Raw genomic sequence first — 20,839 nt, 5'->3', positions numbered from 1 at the left:
GGCTAGGATGCAGCATTACCGGTGAAGGGTGCGTAGCTCAGGTGAAGGAGAGAGTTTGGGGCAGCATTTGACAGCCCAGAGGATGCCACAGCCTATGCAGCTCCTTCTTTTCTCTCTTCCCCAGCTCTTGTATAACTCGGTGAGTTATGCAGTAAAAGACCTGTTATTTGTACACTATAGCATCTTTATTTCTGCCTTCCTTACTGCTTGCTTCAACTCTGAGCACAGAACAAAATATTTAGAGTTAGGGTTTACCATGAATATTTATTGAATTCAAAAGATCACCATCTCTACAGCTGAAAAGATCGACAACAAACTGCTAAAACAGTTACAGGCAGAGTCATAAAACAGATGGCGTAAAATCTATCTCTGTTGCCCTGACAAGTACGTCTAGCTGACACATCTACATGAAATAGCATATAGTATGCATACTGAAGTACACGGCTGATATATCAGTATAATCAACAGGTTTATAACTACATAAGCATTTATTTTTCTAACTGCAGTATTTTATGATGTTTCATTGAAGGAAAGATTAAATTTAAACAGATTACTGTATTTTCAGTGGGCAAGTGTTTCTCCATTTACTCTCACTTGTACATTACTATGCAAATCATTCCACAGCCTCATGGCTTTATTAACACCAGAATTAGTTCTTTTTCTAGACTGGATAAGTTGGGTTCTTTATAGTATTAAAAAAAGGGAAGTATAATTAAAGCACATGCTTGTGTCTACATTTTGTATAAAACCAATACAGCTTTGATAGTTACTGGCTGAGTAAAAACACTTCAGTTGTGTTGAAGAGGCTTTTGAAACATTATTTATCATGCTGTAACTAATATTTTTTCTCATGTTATATCACCCCAATGTTTCGATATATCCAAGATATCTGAAGCTAACCAAAATAACAGTTTTCAGAAGTGCAGCAATTCAGTTATGCCGTTCTCATTTCATTCCAAAGTAACAGAAACTCGCTCTAGCGTTTCTAGTCACTCGGAGCATAAAAGAAAACAAACAAAAAAGAGACTCGGGAATACAGCGGCAGGCTTGTTTCACTGCCTGGGGTAATCCAGAACACCGTGCGTGTTATATTCTGGTGGTCATACACCAATGCCACGTTTAAAGAACCCCACCTTGTCCAACGTGGCAGAATAAAAGCTGCTCTTTACTTTGCTGGAGTATCACCCCAGACTATGGCTAAAGAAGCCCATAGACTTAGAGGTTAATAGTGACACCCCTTTAAAGTCAAAGAAGCAAGAAACAGAAAATACGGACTTTCTCCACTGCACAAAGCACCGGAGCACTTTTTCCCCCCCCGAACAAGGGGACAGAGGACTCCCTCCGCACCCTCCCGAGTGGATCTGCCGCCCCGCGTTACAGCCAGGCAGCTAAAGGGACAGGATCTCGCTGAGGAAACTGCTCTTGTCCCTCACTGCTGAAAAACTGGAATGCAGGGAAAAAAAGGAGGGGGAAAAAAAAAAAAAGGTTTGCGTCCATTGCTGGCTCCTAGCAGGACACATCCTCCTCCCACACCTTCTGAAGTGTTCTGCCGAGTTTGGTAGTTTTAGTGCTGACTGTGCTTTGGAAAGCTAAGACCCTGGAGAGAATACAGCTACTCCAAAAGGCAGCCGTGGCACTTTTAGGTCCACCATCAATTCCATAGCCTACTCTGGCCAAAGAAATGGAAGAGTCTTATCAGACTTATGCTATCTTTGACAAAGTACTAAGAGTTTACAAACCAAGTAAAAATAGAGATGTCGAGCCTGAATTCCTGCAAGTCTCTCTAAAGCACTTTGGCTAATGTGAAATGTAGTCGCAGAGGTTCCTTTCAGCCTTCGAACAGTTCCCTTCTACGCTGCCAGCAGTAGCTTTGTGTTTTATTTCACCACGTCCCATAAGGGATGTTTTGCGGATTAAAGTCGAGGAAGTCTCTCGTGTGAGCTTCCCTGTTCTCCGTGGGCTATGGCAAGAAATAAGAGCTACTATGGTAAGTCCAGAGGCATCACCAAGATACAGGCCCAATACCCATAAGATCCAAGTACCCTGACTGCCTACTGATTGTTTTACAGTTGTAAGTAAGAAATGCAGATTCCTCTGTACGCGGCGAGTACTTCTGAAGACATACCACAACCCAAAGCAAAGAACACCAGGAGAATTAAAAATCCATTCCAGTGGGAATGGGAGTATATTCTCCTTTGTGCTAATTCCCGGCATGTTTCAGAAGGCTCACCTGTCTGTCTGCAGGCTTCATGCAGAGAGGAAGCAGCATTTTCTATGTGCTGTGCACACTGTCTTGAGACTCCTCAAATCAGAGTCCCAAAAACACGTAGGAAATCCAGTTTCTACCACCAGCACAACTAAAGGTACACCAGCAGAGACTATCCCGCCTCACGAAGAGGAAAAGCTTTATCACAGCAGACCCTGCTTTAACTGAAGAGCACATTTATGCTCCCTGCACAAGCCAAAAACGCACTCCCTGAACTCCCCGGCGCACAAAAAAACCCCCAACACTGAAGAGCCTTCACTGTGAAGACGTGAAGCACGTTCTGGGTCAGAACACGAGGCAGAATGCTTCATCCCACAAACTATATTATTCAGGGCGCACACTACTGCTCCGCAGGATGTCTTCCTGAAGGCTCTCTGGTGTATTCCCAGTCTGCAAGTTGATGTCATTTATTTCCTGGCGATTCTGACACCATTTCTTATCCATCAACTCTAAAAGTCTCTGCATTTCCATTCTGATGAGATTTGCCATATTGGCCTTTATAACAGCATCATAAGACCTGAACTTACTGATTTGAATAGCTCGTTCTGTGCCATCTCATGGCGTCGTACACTGAGAACACGCGCATGGCAAATCCCGACTACGGACAACCACCTGCGTATAGCGAAAAAGGCAACACTGAGAACTACCTCAAAGCCTGGGACCTGAATTTGTCAAGGAATTCTTCCTGCTTCTTTCTCAAAGGGGTTAGTGCTACCTGCGAAACACATTTAGACCCGAAAATTAATTCTGGGGATCCTTTACAGCAAACCAGAGAAGCCACAGCGGCCACTGAAGACATTTAACAATGGTTCGCACCATAACTTTGCTTTTAGAAGGACAATCAAGCTCTTTGCAAAACCTTTCATTGTAGTTTTTACTATCAATCATCAACGTTTTACTAAATCACTATCTAAAGGCTTTAGCAATTCAGACCAAAGAATCATCAGATTTCCAAATTGCTTAAGAGCGCTAATAATTTTCATCTCAAACAAGCAATCTTGAAGACTTCTTAGACTAAGACATACAAAGAGTTGCTGCAGGACTGATTATCTGCATGTAAGTACTAGGTGAACTAAATTAAGATACGAGACCTTACTGTTTCAGTTGGCAGAGAGAGAGAACGGTGCCGCTGGAAAATAACCAGAAGGCAGGGTACAAGGCTTCAGTAAACTGGGTTTTGAATTTATAGATCAAGTTATGTTTCTCCTCAACAGCCATGAAAATCACAAACCCTCCCTCGCAGTGAAGCAGCACACCGATCTTGGTAGCCTTCACATTGGGTAAGCACTTTTCAACATCATTATGCCAGGATGATATTTTGGAATTAAACCACTCAATACACCAAGAACTGCTGTTCCTCCCCAGGCGGCTCTCCGGCCCCTGCCGGTCCATGCTGCCGTAGCAGATGCCAATGCCACAGAAGCTGTGCTGGTGCAGTTCCACTTCCCAGTAGTGGATGCCTCTCTTGAAGCACTGGAACCCCAGCACTTGGGAACAATCGGTGAAGCGCTGAGGGTGGTAGTTGTAATTCATGCAGGTGTCCGAGACAGACATCCTGGTATACCTCTCAGACAGAATCACTTTGTTATGAGCTGTGTTGTAATCCAGCGTGATGTTAGCAGCATCTGCAATGACACGGATCGTTTGAAGGTACCGAAGAGCAAAGCGCTTATTTATACCATCCTGCCTAGGCGCTTGTTCCTATGCATGCTTATCTCCCCGCTCTGCTCTCCTCCCCAGGGCAGGCAGCTCTTAGGGCCACAGCAATAGCTGCTGGGTTCAACTGCAGCTCTGTGTTACGCAGCAGGGAAATGGAGGGCAGGTTTCCTTCCTGCATCCCTATGGGATTCCTTCACCACCCAAATCTATGCTGGCAGAAGAAGGGGATTGCTGATCTGGCAGCGAAAGGTATACTGTATTGTATACGATCTGGTATAGCGTCTTAAGCAAGCCATTATGGGCTCGCATAAAAGCCTGCATTTCATTTCAAAGAAAAATCCAGTGTGTTACATCGTATTTCTAGGCTACCCTACTGCAGTCATTTTGGGGGAAACCAAAGCCATTACCGAGAAAACTTAATTTACCTTTGTAAAGATACATGAATACCGAAGAGAAATTTGATTCATCTGGCAAAAGAGCCACTTACTTATAAACCTCCTGCCCCCTTCTCCTCCAAAAATTTCCTTCATTTGTAACAACTAGCCTACTAAGCTAACTAAACCCCCCCAAAAGTATTTTTGCCCGATAACTACAGAGGGCACATAACACCAGCGCAGTAAGTGCAGAAAGTTCATCTTTAAGTAGTGTAAAGTCGAGTGTCTTACACTGCAAAAGCTCCTCTCTGGGTTTCTTCAGAAAGCTGGCAATAAGCTCTTTACTTGAAGCGGCAGGGGCAGCATTTACCATTCCCGTGGTTGGTGCTGTGTCGACAGAAGAGAGTTAGGCCAGTTGGGAAGAAGCCCTGCATGCTTAACACCCCGTCGCAGACACCCTCAGGTCGGAGCGGACCTCTAGAGGTGATCTGGTTTAGCCTCCGGCTCCAGGCAGGGTTAACTTCAATATTAGCTCAGGTTGCTCACAGCCTTGTCAAGCTTTGAAAATCCCCTGTTGTCTCTGGGCAACCTCCTCCAGCGCTTGATCGCTCTCAGTGACTAGTGAGAGCCTTCTCAGAGCAAGAGTTGAACTTTTGCTTAATACACCAACACTAGCAACCATCTACTTATCTTTTTAAGAGCAGTCAATGAAAATTAGAATAAGTATGCTGAAAGTTTGGACTCACCAACTTTAACAGGTTTCGTTTTCTCCTCTGGAGGGGGAAGGAAAAAAAAAAAAAAAAAAAAAAAAGAGAACTGTGAGTTCTACTGAGACTGAAAAGCCGCTGATAGACTGTGCCAGCTCTAACGCCGTGATCGTGGCTCTTCCGAAGCCGCAGCAGCAGCTTGTTGAACAACAGTCCAGCATGTTGAAGCCATGTACAACAGACCCACACTGGAAAACTACACATGAAGCACAATGTACTATTTGCTTCCTATTTCACGGGGTCATAAACCTGGAGGAGCTTGTCGTGGTTTAACCCCAGCCGGCAACTAAGCCCCCCCCCGGCCGCTCGCTCTCTCCCCCCCGGTGGGATGGGGCAGAGAATCGGAAGGGTAAAAGGGAGAAAACTCGTGGGTTGAGATAAAGACAGTTCAATAGGGAAAGCAAAAGCTGCGCACACAGGCAAAGCAAAACAAGGAATTCATTCGCTACTTCCCATCGGCTTCGATGAAGAAAATTAACTCTGTCCCAGCCAAAACCAGCACAGAGCTTCATCTCTACTCCAGGGTGCAGTGTGTTAGGGCAAGTGGCAATAAGCCTGTTCCCACGAGGCACACAGGCTCTCCCTTTTCCTTTTAGGACAGATCTTCTAGCGCAGCACCAAGTTCATTCCACTCCAGCAATCCACAACAGACCCCGCTGAGTGCCCCGCACCCAGGACTTGTGAATGGCAAGGACCACGTGTCGAGAGCTCAGTGGAAGTAACAGAAGTAGTTTCTTAACACTTGGATTTATTTCACAAAGAGAATATGGAAGGTCTTCCAAACAGGCTAGAGTGCCGCATTAATACCACTATCTGGACAAAACAACACTGACAAGCCCCGGTATAACCTGCCACAAAGACTGTCTCCATCATCCCAGCCTTAGACTGTAAGCGAGACATGGCCAGCAAAACGTTTGAGTAAGGCTGCTATTAATCACCACTTACTGGTATCTGCCTCCACCGGCAAAGCGGCTTGAGTCTGGGGAAGGATCTTCTCTTTGTGGGCATGCTCTTGTCAGCGGGGGGGGGAAGAAAAAAAAGCAGAACATGAACAGCTCATAAGCAGGATTCAATACATACAAATCCATCGAACAAGCCAACAGATGTTTAGTACAAATGAAAAAAAACCTGCAAGAACCAGAGGGCGGGGAGGCTCTGCTTTGCTTACAGCCTGCCCTGCCACCGCTACGGGCGCACGCTGAGGCTAAAGCGCCATCGTGCCCGCCTGGTTTGCTGCTTCACAGCTCAAAAGGCATCCATCACTAAACAGCCCCTAACACCCTCCCTTTCCCATGCCAGAGTGCTCACTACAGATTATCACTGCATCACCGCTAGAGCAAACGCTTCTTGGGTAACTGCTTGAATTCTTCCTTAACGGTAAAACCATAGTTAGGAGAGGATGATGTTCTTTAGCACTTACGTGGTCCTGGAGGCTTTTTCCCAACAGCGAGTCTGTTTGGAGAAGCCGCTGGACGGGGCTTAGTTTTCCCAGGTGTTAGTTTTGCTGCAATGGTGAAATTTTACGTTATGGTTTGTATTGCCAGGAACAGTAATGCATGAGCAAGGACATTTTTCAATCTTGTTTTTCAGTCATGGGAATAGAACTTAAGTAATACTTGGCAGAGATGGAAACTGCATAGAAGATACCCACACCCCAGTCCAAAAGACACTTCTGCTTCACCTGGTAGCAGGGCTTTGTTCTGCAACACTTACACAATCAGCACCTTTACAGTTGAGTAACCATCGTCCTATCGCTCAAAAGCATTTTATGTCTCCCCTCAAATCCACATCCTAACTGCATCCAACCCTGCTACACAATAAGAAAATAAATGACTGTAAGGAATAAAGGCTGAGCTGTGCCAGAAAGGCACATCAGCTTATCCAAGTACAGATAAAAGTAAAGAGACACCGGCACACTTTTTCTCCTAGTTTAGCCCAGACTGTAGCATTTGTTTGGAAATGGAGGACCACAGACGTCAAAAGACAATTTATATCAACCGACTGTATTTGCTGCACTATTTTTTTTAATGATATTTGGATTGGAGGGGGAAGATGCCTCATTTGAACTCAAAGCCAAGGCAGAAAATGCCAGTTCTCCCAGTGATACAGTACCTTCTGGTCTTTTCTCCCTACAGTGAGTCACTGAAAGTTTCACTACGTCTTTAAGGTTAATGGCAGACTGGTAAGTGGAATGTATCAAGTTTTGATCCATTTCAATTGAAGGGATGAATGGGTCTTTTGTTGATACTTGTTGCAGTGCTGCTGCTCTCTGAAATGAGAAACAGAAGATCTCGGGCAGACCACCTTGTGTAGCAGACACAGAAAAACACAACCACGTTACTTTAAAGGGGGGGGCAGGTGTGTGTGTGCGCATTAATCTCAAATTCAAAGGAGCAAAGGCTACAGTCAGATACGACCCATGGCTAAATACCAGCAGCCACCCATATGCATTCATTCTCAACTGGTATCGAAGCAGTGAGAAAGATCTACTGGACGGTGTCACGGCATGGAGCTGCAACACCTCACGGAGACGACTCCTCTCACTCGCTGGCCCCTCCGCTTGCGGCAGAGGCTGAACGGCGGGGAGTCCCTAGACACCACTTCATTTGGGCGCTCCTCCATGGATGTTGGTGTACTTAGCAGAACACCCTTTTATGGCAGGTGCTTGCACATGCCTGCATTATCATTCGACTGACAGTGTCTGGAGAGCAGGACTACCACAGCAGGTTTTTGTGATTCTGCGTTCTAGAAACATGAAGAATTGGATTCGCATCCAAAGGACATATTACCTTCAAAAACAGAATGTCATCGCCTTCAGTCAGTGCCATCTCAATCTGATCTCTGAGAGACTGAATTTCGTTCTTCTTACTTCCCAGAACACCGTAAATATAATCAAACTTGTTGCAAACTCTTTTTTCTTCTTCTGCAATTAGTTTTAAGGTCTGATTTTCTCTTTCTTCAATTAAAGCTTTAATTTCTGAAAACTCATTTCTGATCAAATCTTTCTTTCTGGAAGCTGTCTCCTGGAGCAGACAAGAACAGACAGACGCTGGTTTCAAAAGAATAGCTTGTGGACAAAGTACTGCTTACTACTACTACAAGGAAAAAACCAAGCCTTTGAGGAACACATAGGCTTCGATTACTTGAAGCAGGCAATAGAAAAACCATGTATTTCTGTGTAGTTTGGAAAGAAAAAACTCATTTACTCCCAAGAAACGAGGCCAGTTGTCAGTCTCCAGACCCCTGTTGCGGGGGCTGCCAGGCAGAGGCCGGGCCAGCCGTGCCGTCCGGCGGTTACCAACACCGGGACAGGGCTGTGCCACCGCGACCCCGGACACCGCACACCCACTTGTGCCCCCAAGATGTGGCATCTCTGGTTAATACGAAGTAATTCCTGCTCCTCCGAGAGATGTTCCAGAGGAGCACAGAAGTGCCACCCCAGCAGCTTCTCAGGTTCTTGGTCTCTACTACTCGATTCAGAAGGGATGGTACAAGCGAGACGTAGCCGATCCAGCCGTCAGCACGAACAGCAACCCCGATCATAAGCCAAGAGCAAGGATTAGTTGTGGTAATTTATGGGGAAGAGACATCCCAACTTTCTGCACCGTGCAGCCACCACAGCTCGCTAAGCCTTGAGCGTGGGCCGCACAGATGTGCACTTTCTGGTGCCACGGGAAAGGAGAGGTTTGAGCCCCGGTACGGGTCGGGTCTGTCACGGTGCCTGGGTTACTCCCATCGCCGCGGAGCTGCCCGGCTCTGCCAAAATGCCTCTTTTCTGTTCCTTCCCAGTAACGTCTTCTCCTGCCAATGCAATCTCAATACTACAGCCATTGTCACAAGAGTACAAGCAACAACGTGCAGTGGCCAGCGTATGCCAAGCAACCCGATAGCATTTTGAACCGTTATCTACTTACAACGGCTTGGCTTTGGCTTGTTTTCAGAGTGGTCATCGCTCGAGCAGTTCTCTCACTCCGATTATGCAGCTCCGCCAGTTTCTTCTTCAGCGCCAACTGCAACAGAAGAGATCGGGAAGTATTTCAGGGAAGCAGTTGCCGTCTCTGCTCTTACTTGGGTGATGCTTACTGGAGCAAGAATCGTATTTACAGAAAGTTTTAAATAACCTCTGTCAGCATTGATTTAAAACCTACTGCTTCTTAAACCTTCCAGGAGGTACGAATCCTCTCCCGCACAGGTGTGGCTTGTGGAGCCAGCACCCTCCCAGCAGCTCCGCCTCTCCCAACAGCAAGATGCATGCTGCTGACTCAGCCGATGAGGACGCAGTGCTTTCATCAGCACAGGAGTTCCCAGTGCTAAAAATAAACTTTACGTTATCGCTCAGGTTGGACTTTGGGCGCTAGGTTAATGCTACTGTTTAGCCCTCTTGCTTTAATTGAGAATTTTATTGCTCAGATGTGAATTACCTATTCCTTTAGTTCAAGATGCTCCTAAGCTAACTCAGGGAGGACTTCTGAGGGTGAGCAGTATTCACACTCGCCAAACAGATGGGAGTTTGGCCACCTAAACTTTTCAAGCATGATTTACTCGTTTACCCTCTGGTTTCCAGCTGTGTTGCAAGATACAAAAGCCAGGTTTCCTTCCCTTCTACTCTGTGGAGAACCTGCTCCTGGCATTGATCTACGTGCTCAAGCTCTCCCTAGGCTACATTTATAGAGCAATGCCTGTCCACAGTCCCTCGGTCAGCCTGCGGCGAGGCCACGTGGTGAACCCCGTGCCGTGAGCAGCAGGGGAAGCTTGGCGTTGGAGGCGACGCGGGCAGAGGCGGGCGGCCTCACCGGTCAGCCCGGCTCAAGGCAGCAGCTGGCTCTCGACCCCCGGTAGCGCCTTCCCAGACCCTCGGAGCAGTCTTGGAGCGAGGAGGAAAATGCAAGGAACGACGCTGAAGACGTGCTCGAGCGCACGCCGGAGGGTGGATAACGGTTTGCCGAGGCCTGGCACGAGAGTTACAGTCCAGGGCTTGGTCCAGCCTCCCCCCGGCACTCCACAGCCCACGACCCCAGCACCCAGGGACCCCCCAGGCCCTGGGGGAGCGAAGGGGAGCTCCGGGGTGCCCCTCGGAGGGCGCTGCAGCCCCGGGCGGAGCCGGCCGCCCCCGCCACTCACCTCGGCGTTGGCTTTGGCCAGCTGCAGGGGGCTGGTGTGACACAGCTTGTGCTCGAGGAGACAGAGGGAGCAGATGCAGCTGCCGTGCTGGCTGCAGAAGAACTCGAAGAGCTTGTTGTGCTGCGGGCACTTGCGCTGCTGCAGGTCGCGCAGGGGCGGGCAGAGCTGGTGGTCGCGGAAGGCCGGGCTGTCCTGGTGCGGCCGCAGGTGCTCGGCGCAGAAGGAGGCGGTGCAGGTCAGGCAGGTCTGCAGCGCCGGCGCCTGCAGGCAGCTGTCGCAGTAGATCGGGGCCTCCGCCCCGCACCTCGCCGCCTCCTCGGCCCCGGCGCAGCCCTGGAGCTGCTCCACCACCCGGCACAGCACCGTGTTCTTCTGCAGCTGCGGGCGGCCCGCGAAGGTGGCCCGGCACTGCGGGCAGCTGAAGTTCCCCGAGAGCCCGGCCCAGGAGCGCTCCAGGCAGGAGGCGCAGAAGTTGTGCCCGCAGGGCACCGTCACCGGGCTGCTGAAGAGGCAGAGGCAGATGGAGCACGTCAGTTCTTCCTCCAGCGCCGCCAGCCCCTGCTCCGACGGCGACCGGGCCAGCGCCGCCATCGCCCCGGTTGCCGTTGCCCTGAGATGTCAGAAACGAAACTGGGGCCGGAGCTTTCCGGGAATCTACGCGCCGCGTCCCCGCCCCGGCGGGAGGGGCGGCGGCCCCGGGACCGGCCCCGGACCCGCCCGCCTGCGGGGCGGCGGCGCCGCTCGCCCCGGGCCGGGGCCGGGGGGGGCTCCGGGCGGCCGCCGCGGCTCGGGTGGAGGCCGGGCGGTCCCGCCGGGGGTCCCGAGCCCGGGGGAGGCGGCTGCGGCGTCACCCGCCGTGCCCGGGGGGTCGGGGCTCCGCTTCCCAACCCGAAGGGAGTCGCTTCGGACGCGCACGCCCGGCCCGGCTGCCGGCCCCGCCGCGGCGGGGGGCGCTGCCGCCGCCGGCCCCGCTCCCGTCCCGAAACCCGACAAAAAGAAAAGCGCGGGCGGCCCGGCAGCCGCCCCCCCCGTGGGCGTGGGGCCAGGTCCGGGCGGGAGCCCCGCGTCCCCCCCTGCCCGGGGCCGAGCCGCCGCCGGCCCCGGCTGCTCTCCGCTGAGCTGCGCTTAACTTGGCTGTCGAAGGTCTAATAAGCCGTTGTCAATCCGGTATTTTTAAAGCACACAGGTTACTGCACTGTGAATGTCAAAGCAGTCTCAACAGAAGATACGTCCTCAAATTTTCTTTTTTTCCCTCATTCTAACTGTTGAATAATTGCTGTTTCTAACAGAAACGTCGGGTGCTGAATAGCAATCTGTGCAACTGCTCCTGTCTTAGCTAACTTGAGTCCAGATTCTTCCTCTTCCCTCTTCTGCCCTGTCTGCTGCTGTCGCAGGGACTGCCTGGGTGCCCTCCGTGCGTCTCCGCTGACACTGGCAGCGCGGATGAAATGGAGGGGCCTGGCACAAATCTGCGATCCCCCCAAGAATTTAAGCAGAGCCTGGTGGCCTGCAGCAGCAGAAGCCATCTGCTCTCAGCTGCATTTCCAGTGGCCAAAGGACACCTCGTGTGGAGAGCTGCTGATGTTCCTTTTAATGTCGTTAAAAAAGTATTAGCAGGGAACTGTGGGGTTTCTGTGTTGGTATTAGTCCTCAGAGACTTCAAAAAAATGGTCAGGAGTTGTATAAAGCACTCAAAAGAGGCAATGGTGGTTTGTCTGTTATGATTAGTGCTTTGAAAGAAATTCCTAGCCAGTTACTTCGGAAGACTAAATTAAATCCGAGTGGTCGTTGTAAACCTGCATTGCACAGATAATGTTGACTTCTGCCTACATCCATAACCCGCTCAAGTCTACGGTACGCCTTCCGGGTGAGCTGGGGCAAGCCGTGCGTCGCGGGCTGACTCGCTGCTTGGTAATGGTGCCGAAGGGACAACGGGAGGTGTTCAGAGCTGCGTGGCTTTGGCGGAGGAGCGAAAGTTCAGGGATCACGTACGTCATCTGCTTGAGGGTGGAGGAGTTTCTAGGAGATGGGAATGGCTCCACTTACAGCTTCGTTGGGATATGCAGCTCCGGACTTCATAACCGCTGTCAGAGGGGATGCGGCCGCCTGCGGGTACCCGAGAGGCGGTGGTTGGCAGCGACTGCAAAGGAACCTTCTTACAGAGCTGTTGTGTGTGTTACCAGAGATGGGACCAAAGAGCAGCTGTTAATGTTTACATTTCTTATTTTTCTATAGGTGAACGAAGCACTTCTTCCCGGGCTTACCTGGACTAAGCCACTGTCATCTTTCAAAGACCCGGCACCTCCACTGTATTTTCTGCAGCACTCATCTGGTGTCTACTCACGCAGACAAAGGTAGGCAAATACAAAGGGTAAATACGCACCCTCACAATTGTCGCTTTTGCTTTCGGGGCCAAACACAGGATGTTTACAGCTCAGAAGAGCAATTTAAGTAAGTTCTCCACTGTCAAAGAGGGCTGGAAATTCTAGTTTGAGTAAGCCCAACCACTCCTGCTGTCTAAAAACCAACAATGTTTTAACATTAAAAATCTGAAGAATTTTACCATTTAAATAGCTACTGAAGTTACTCTTCTCTTTGTTTCCTTGCAATTACTTGAGGACTTCTTCATGCGGTTCTGAACTAAATATAACCCTTTGCCCAGCTATTGCTGATTGAAAGCGCCACGCAGAGCCTGAGCAGGGCGTTAGAACTGTGCCTCTGTACACGTGGCTGAGCAAACATCGAGACAGGTGTTCTGATACGCTGCTTTTTTGGATTTAATATTCAAAGTGGTTTAAGTAGGTACAATTTTCCCATCAAAATTATGAATAGCCCCAAATTCCTGAAGAGCTGACACCTACACAGTGTAGTTTTGCAGGGGCTGTAGTCACAGCAGCAAACTTTTAGCTCTTCAGGATCTGTTCAGCAGGCTCTGGCTGCCAGCCTCTAGCTGCAGGTGCTTTTCCTGTCTGCAAGCCTGTAGCGTGTTGTGCGTGTGTGACTGTAGCTTGCTAGCTCAAACACATCCTCACGTTCCGAGTCATGAGACTAGAATTTGTTAAAAAATTGTAACAGAATCTTGAAACAAACCGATAATGCTGAATTGCATAGAGGAGGGTGGCAAGGGGCCCCGGTGACTGGCAGCAAAGGGGCTTGCAGGAGCCCCCAAAACGCCAGGGACAGAAAGGAAGCAAGCAGGGTTTGTTCAGAGCAGCGCCAGCTCCCTCGGGGATTCCCGTTCCGCATTTCTCACCCTTTTAGCGCCCCAGCCCTGCCCCGGCTGCCCAGGAATGAGGAACCCGTGCGTGGCTCTGTCAGAGGTGGTGTACGGGTGTGAGGGGAAGGGCAGTCAGCCAGCTCCCTCCGACTGCATTTACTTGAATTGGGCATTGGAACAGTAATTTCACCCAAACTTGATAACAATGGGTAAGTAAAACTCACGATTTTATCTTCAAAACATCCCCTCTCTGGGGTGTATTTGTTTTCAACCATCATTTGTTCGTCACAGCCAGAGGGATTCTGTATCCATTTCATTTGCAGCCAAAATGCACAGTAGGCAATGGAACAAGAGGCGAATCCTGCTCTAAAATGCTACGAAATATCTGTGGTTAGCTTTTGCAGTTTTACAAGAATTCAAAATTAACAAATTCCTTTAGGGGGAAAAAAAAAAATCTTTCCATTAATCCCAGCTGTCTCGGCATGACTGTGCTAGAGTGTCTGGAATTGTTTTTTTGTCCAGTTTGCAAGAATATCCGTGCGTGAATCCAGCAATCCATTTCTCTAAAAAACAGATGTTATATGGCAACTAAAGAGAACCACAATACACAAATTATTTTACTCATAGAAAAATGAGTCCTTCACAAACGAGACATTTTAATAGGGATAATGCAAAGGTCTGCAATATTTTCAAGTAATCATGCACTAGGCAGAGTACGTGGTAGCTAAACCATGATGTACAATTTTTCAGGTGTTTGTTTTTATCTAGGGCTTTTTTTTTCCCCATGTCTTCTGTTGAAGAGTCACTACCCAGGACAGAGATTATTTTAAATTCTAAGACTTGCCAGGATGCAAGTACTCCATGGGTACGAGGTGCTCCCTCGATGCTAGTAATGAGCAGAGATGTCAGTGAAGCGCGTTGCCACCACCTGGTGACTCATTCTGCTATTGGGAAGGAAAGAAGAAAGGCAGCAGCGAAACTTCAGGACTTAAAGGGCAAAAGGGTTTGCTTTAAAACAAACAAAACAAAAAGGTTTTCAGAACCTACCCAGGTTAGCACACTGGGACACAATTTTGCCAGGGATTGATGTTACGTTCCACTCATTCTAGGCAAAGTTGACAGTGACCAATACTATTCACCCGCCTCTCAAAATTACAGGAGCTTGAGATCCACAAGCTTTTCTTGACACGTTCAGGTGAACCCTGTAAATAACTGCAAGGTCATGGCATTTGTATCGTGCTCTGCAGCTGTACAGGAAGAGATGTGCACTTCAACAATATTTACATTTAATTTTTAAATGTTGTTTTTAATTACCCTTACGGCAAGCTACCTCCGTATGGCAGTTATACGGCTCGAGCCAAACCCAGCCATTTCAATGGAGTTACTGACAGTACAAGGTCGTATTTTATCTTTTTGATCAAACCGTTCCAGTTCTGCAGCTCCCAGCAGTAGGATATAAAAACCGTTATTAAGCTTCTATTAAAAAAAACAAAAAAACAAAACCACAGATCTATATTAAAGACTTCCTATAATAAACAAAGTATTCCTACATTACATAGAAACATATACTAAGAAAAAAGTGTTCCTTTTTCTTTTGGCATAGTTTCTTTTTAAAACCATTTATTAAAAATATCCACCAGTGCACCTGCTGCCCTCGGAATCAGAAGGCAGCATTTCACAAAACAAGTCCGTACGATTATTTACATGTGTTCACATCTTAGATTGTTCCATTTTCAATGCTGGAGCCGTTAACTGGAGGCTCAACAATCAGCCTCGGCTCTATCAGTGCATCCCAACTTTCAGTTATCTGAAAACAAAACAGAGACAATACTTAGCACGTACAAGCTATACCGGCAGATGCAATTTCTCTTACATTCTGCTTTGTCTAGACTTGAACAGCACTACTGATCCTTCCTGTGATTTATCGATCTTCTTAACGACCCTCAGCCTGCCTGACATCCTGGGCACGGAAAGATGCAGCTAAGAAAAACGGTGCATGGAATGAATAACCTTGTAAGAACCGATACGCTATCTAGACATGATATTGTTTATTTTATTAGCCAAAACAAAAAGTTACAGAGTTTGATGACTGCTTTTGCATCTAGTTAATTGAATAACACGCAAGAAGTGATTCTTGTAATCATGCACATTCTTCCTAGAAAAGAACTCTTATTTTTGCTTTCATTTATTTTTATCAGATGCATTATTATAAAGGGAATCTCACTGAGATCAATGGAGTCATAAAGCAGAATATGTATCAGCTATGCAAAACGTGTGACAGGCTTCAAAAGAGGACACCCACATACCTTTGTATCCTGAGGAACAGCGTACTCTATCAGTTCTGCTCCATCTGCAGACTGGTAAACCAGGTCGAACTTCCCTGGCTCTTTAGCAACTTAAAAAACAAAAAAAACAAACAAACAACTCCATTAACCATAAACAAAAAGGTTTACATGTTTACCATATTTAGAAAGCTAGTCAAAACCAGGGGTTTTTTTTGAGTTGGGTGTTTGGGTTCATAACTGTAACAAAAAATCTGAGGTAGAACTGAATACTACACACCAGAATTAAGGTAATTATCTAATATAACTATATGCCTGAAAAAGTTAATCAACAATATGCTGCCTAAATTTGAGAAAAATGCTCATATGATGATGATTCATTAATTCGGGCTTAAATGGCAACTGCAGCATACACATTCGGTTTCAGAGATTCATAGTTTCAGGTGTCTGAAGTGCACTTTGTCATCGCAGGGACTCAGTTCCGCATCCACTGAAGACAGTGGCTTCACTGACGTCACAAAGAATGGCATTATGATCCAAAATTTTCTCTGTAATTCCATATCATAATTTTATTTTTTTCAGGAAATGAAACCACAGTAGAGATGAGTTACTGACTCCTCATACTGACTGGACAAATTTTATTTTGTAAATACAACTAGCAAGTGTTAGGATGTCTCTGTTTAAATAGACTTGAAGGGGAGGGAGCGAGGAGGGGAGGGGTGTGTTGAGAAGGAACCCGAGGAAACTGGAAATACTGAAACATGAAGTGTGCCTCGGACTAGCTGTCTTCCAAGTGATGGACGTGACAACAAGCGTTTGGCGTCCCAGGGTACGTACACTGTCCTGCTGACGATGAAAGGATCTCAAGCTCGATCTGTTTTTTATCAGCATTCCAACTGATTATTTTCCCCTCCTTCACAAAGCAACAAGAAAAGAATCAGGCAAGATACACTTCAGCACTGGATAACTATTCTATATTACAACCACCATGGTACTTGCTCGCAATTAGAGAAAGTATATCTGTCAAATGTTTCTCTATCTATAAAATCTGAAAAGTATTAAAGCTCAGCAATCTGCAGTTACTGGCATCAGTAAACCAAAGTTATTCATTCTCACCGTCCTTGTAGTTTAAATTAGTACTTATCCAGAAACTAAGTTATTTGAAGTAGCTACAAAATTTTACTTGCACCAGTTTCAAGAATTTCCCTTGACTTCAAACAGCAGTAGGCCTGAATACAGCTACATTTTTCTACTTGAAGGTCTGCATTTTTTGTCATCTCTAAAATATTAATGATCATTAATAATGCTTGCGTATTTTTTTTTTTAAATAACTGCTACACCTTTCAAATTTTCAATTAGTTTTGAGTTCTAGAGTTTTCATTTCTAGAATAGCCTGTGGAATCAAGTGGAAAAGAAGAAAAATACTGCACAACCTCAAAATATTTAAGCCTTACCTCAGCTATAATAGTTTTGTGAGTGAATTAAGGGAGGAAAGAAAAACAGTACCTTATAGTCTGAAACTTCAGGACTGTAATTTTCAGTCAGTTCCAAGCGCTGTTGAAAGAAATACAAATAACAAATGACAACTTTTCCTGATCCTTGATGATGCCACCTATACCCAGACACGGTTTCTTCTGCAAGAGGCAAGTGCAAGAACCAAGTCTCCCACTCGGGGTTCCTGATGCCTGTCACGGTCCCAGGTAGTCTTCCAGGACTCACTGCTCCAAAGGATTTACGTTCAGGTCAGGCTGTGAGAGGAGATCAGGAAGATGGATCCCAGTCTCCTTAACTGCAGTGATTTTCATTTATTTTTGTATTGTGCAGTGAAGTGTAATTATTTGTATGGTAAGATTTGCAATAATACTGTAGAAACACTATAGAGAGAAATAACAACATAGAGATTTTTTTTTTCTTTTTATAGCAACTAATTTTAACGCTGACTTTCCTTGCATGTTGGAAAGAGAGAGTTAACATACTTGTGAAGATGCCACCAGAAAATTCTGTTATTTGTGAACTGACTTGTGTGCTCGCTAAGAGAGTCATTGTACAAATGTACATGGAAATCCACACTGAAATGTCAGCGGAGACAACATTTCTTTGTGTTATGCAAATACAGGAAGTCTAAAGAAATGTATTGAACTTACGCACGTCCTCCAAACATTTGTAAAAATCAAAGTCAGACTTTACAACAAAAGAATTTTTTAGAGCCAACAACAGAATCTGTAACAGTTTCTGTTGTATTGGAAACGATTAGGTTAGAGAGACAGCGAGAGAGGAGTGAACGCTTTCAGAGATGCCTACAAACATTAGACACAAGACAGTTTAGGTGCTGAACCATCTGCTTAAGTTTAAAACAAAATTTTTAAAAAAGAACAAATAAGTAGGATGAAGGCTACTTCCTAACTCTTATACTTCTCGGTTAATGGTCCCAGAACAATGTAAGATTAAGTTCTTCAGTGTAAGCTTTTGGTTGTCAGGACCATGCTATCTGTAGTGTGTCCTGCAAAACTTAGTGGCCCAAATGAAACAATTTTAGCCCGCTAACATTCAGTATTGCACAAGTTCTTTACCTTAAAGGCAATTCTTTCTCCCACTTGTGGTGGGGCAGCTAGAAGAGGTAACACGCTATAGTCTCTCTTGGGGACTTCCACGGGATTCTGTGAAACAAACAGTAAACCCATTGATTTAAGTAGTGTATTAATAAAAACAAAAGACAATGTTTATGCTGTAGGGATTGGAAGACATTCCGAGTAAGGTACATATCTGGGTGCTTCATTTTGAGATACATAATACAATCACTTAAATAGTGTCATAAACACTTCCTCAGGCTGCTTAAATGGAGATACAGTAAATATCAGATTTACGAAGTTAAGATCAACCTTTATCCTACTAGTGTATTTCTGCTTTTACGAATTACTCCCATCCTATATGTTTTTTGTATAGTTAAAGCTGCAAGAGAAAGGTGACTTATGACTGCGTCAGTCACTCACCTGGACAAGAACAGAAGTGTTTGTCGCAGCTTCATTTAACTGCCTCTGTTTCTGGCCTTCGCTGCTGTAGTTATAGAAGAAGCCAGGGCTTGCTCCTCTCCCACGGCCTTGGCCCCTCATCATCCCACGAAACCCACGGCCCCTAGGTCCTCTCCAGAAGTTATCCTCTCCTGTTCCACGCCCCCTTCCACGACCTGGGCTGGCAAGTGGTCCTTGAATACTTGTTGGCAACTGTTTAGTACAGTTTCTTACTATGGAATTACTCAGTCCAGCATTTGCTGCAGGTTTTTTAATAACAAGTGTTTCTGAATCTGAACTATCAGACTCTGAAGAGGAGGTCTTTGCTCTGGGAGCCTTGGTGGTGCTGGTTTTTACAGCTGCCGCATTGTTAGGCAGCGACTTTTCCTTTGCAGTACTGTCTTGTGCTGTTGCCACTTTCTCATCCTCTGTACTCGAGTCAGAATCTGAACTAGAGGACTGGGATTTTTTAGCATTTTTACTAATTACAGTCTTAGTGGACTTTTCAGCATTAGACTTTACAGTCACTTTATTAGAAACAACAGTGTTCACATCAGAATTTGCAGCAGCGTGGGATTTGTCTTTGGGAAGTGTTGCCACTACAGGTTTATGGGAAGATTTCTTTTGCTTTATGTTTAATTCACTGCTGTCACTGTCAGACGACGTGTTGGAGGAATCTGAAGCTGCCACCCTCTTTTTTCTGGGCTGTGTTGTGGTTTTTTTGGCATTATTTTTACCAGAATTTAGAGAAGAGCTCTCATTTGCCTGTTCTAAAGCCATCTTTGCTGCAGTGGCCTTCGTCTGCTTTTCATCCTTCTTTTTTGTTGTCAACTGTTTCTCCCTCTCCATTTTTTTAAGCTTTTTAGATTGGTCAGTAGAGCTCTCTTCCTTATCTTCTGTGAGTCTATTTCTTCCACTAACTTCTTCCTTTCTTTTTCTTTTCTTGTACCTTTTTTGAGAGTCACAAATATCTACAGAGGTCTCTTCCCTACAAGAGGAATGCTCAGAATTATGTTTATTCTTTTTCTTTTCCTTTTTATGCCTCTCTTTTTCATTTCTAGAGAATTCTTCTTCTTCCCGCTTTTGTCGACGCCTTTTTTTGTCTTCTTCTGTTGTATAAGAGAAGCCATCATCTATCTCTTCATAATCATCTGTGACTATCTCTTCCAGTTTCACTCTGTCAAAAAAACCCAAACAAAAGCCACTGTTCAGCATAATTACCACCTTTTTCCTACACGCTACCAGCTTGGGGAAGGTTGTCTTTTAGGAGTGGGGATGCTCCACCTGTTCAGAAAGCTCAGTTCTGTGCTTCAGGACAGTTCAACAGCCGGCTGCGGAGCACGGGCTGCTATCCCAGACCAAGGCTCCCCTGAGGGCAGGGGATAAAATAGAGCCTTACAAATAAAGCCTTACAAAGACTGCAAGGTCTTTGTAAACAGAGCCGCTCGGGGCAGGTGGCGGGAGCCCCAGGGGCTGGAGGCAGCGCTCTGCTTCCATGCTCCAGGAGATTTCCCAGCCCCTGGCTCTCTCCAGGCCCTTTCAGCCGCCCGGGGGTTTCTCGGGCACCGCGGGCCTCGGGGAGCGGGCAGCCGCGGGAAGGGCCGGAGGGCACCGACAGGCCCCGTGCGCCTCCCGCGGCGGGGGGCCGCGTTTCAGGCCTGCCGGGGACACCCACCCCCCGCCCCGGAGCCGCGCAGTCCGAGGGCCCCGAGGAGCCCCTCTGCTGCCGGCGGCAGTCCCCGCCGTACCGGAGCGAGTCGTTGTCCCGCACCAGGCGGGCGCTCTCGGTGGGGGGCAGCAGCGCTCCCTCCAAGAAGAGGCTGAGGCGGGCCCGCCGGCTGAAGCCGAACCTGTGGCGGATGAGGCTGACGAGGTCGGTGACGAGGCGCACCTGGCTGGGCTCCAGCAGCAGCCAGCACAGCGCGCAGCCCGGGCTGCCCGGCGGCGGGTAGTCGAAGAGCAGCCGCAGCCTCACGGGGCCGCCGCCGGCCGCCGCCATCTTGGAGGAGGAAAGAGGGCGGCGCGGGCCGGGGGGCGGGGAGGGAGGGCGACGGCGCCGCGCGTGGGACAAAAAGGGCGGGAGGGGCGCGAGCCTGGGCCGCGCCCCCTGCGGGCGGGGCGGGGTTGGTCCGGTCCCGTCGCCGC

At 47.4% G+C, this 20,839-nt stretch overlaps 2 protein-coding genes across 3 annotated transcripts; both read right to left on the bottom strand.

Moving 5' to 3' along the window:
• Positions 1-288: 288 nt before the first annotated feature.
• TRIM25 (tripartite motif containing 25) lies at positions 289-10,796 on the bottom strand. Its single transcript, XM_082327059.1, has 9 exons — positions 10,188-10,796; positions 8,981-9,076; positions 7,856-8,089; positions 7,179-7,335; positions 6,487-6,570; positions 6,012-6,077; positions 5,046-5,072; positions 4,591-4,686; positions 289-3,891 (listed from the first exon to the last, which is right to left on the bottom strand). The coding sequence occupies exons 1-9, from the start codon at positions 10,776-10,778 to the stop codon at positions 3,359-3,361; spliced, it is 1,884 nt and encodes a 627-aa protein (XP_082183185.1). The 5' UTR covers positions 10,779-10,796; the 3' UTR covers positions 289-3,358.
• Positions 10,797-14,955: 4,159 nt separating this feature from the next.
• COIL (coilin) lies at positions 14,956-20,693 on the bottom strand (the record flags this gene model as incomplete). 2 transcript variants are annotated; one of them, XM_082326634.1, is made up of 7 exons in its annotated part: positions 14,956-15,211; positions 15,711-15,799; positions 16,524-16,599; positions 17,193-17,240; positions 18,257-18,343; positions 18,677-19,871; positions 20,443-20,693. In XM_082326634.1, 7 exons carry the CDS (start codon positions 20,691-20,693, stop codon positions 15,122-15,124), a joined length of 1,836 nt encoding a protein of 611 aa, XP_082182760.1. In that variant the 3' UTR covers positions 14,956-15,121. The 2 variants fall into 2 exon arrangements, with proteins under 2 accessions (XP_082182760.1, XP_082182761.1); XM_082326635.1 differs by lacking the exons at positions 14,956-15,211; positions 15,711-15,799; positions 16,524-16,599; positions 17,193-17,240 and adding an exon at positions 17,357-17,434.
• Positions 20,694-20,839: the final 146 nt, after the last annotated feature.

Source organism: Platalea leucorodia (genome assembly GCF_965183815.1).
Source record: "Platalea leucorodia genome assembly, chromosome: 14".
Taxonomy (NCBI): Eukaryota; Metazoa; Chordata; class Aves; order Pelecaniformes; family Threskiornithidae; genus Platalea; species Platalea leucorodia.
The sequence above is the reverse complement of the archived record's forward strand: the minus strand, read 5'-3'. Positions and strand labels throughout refer to the sequence as shown.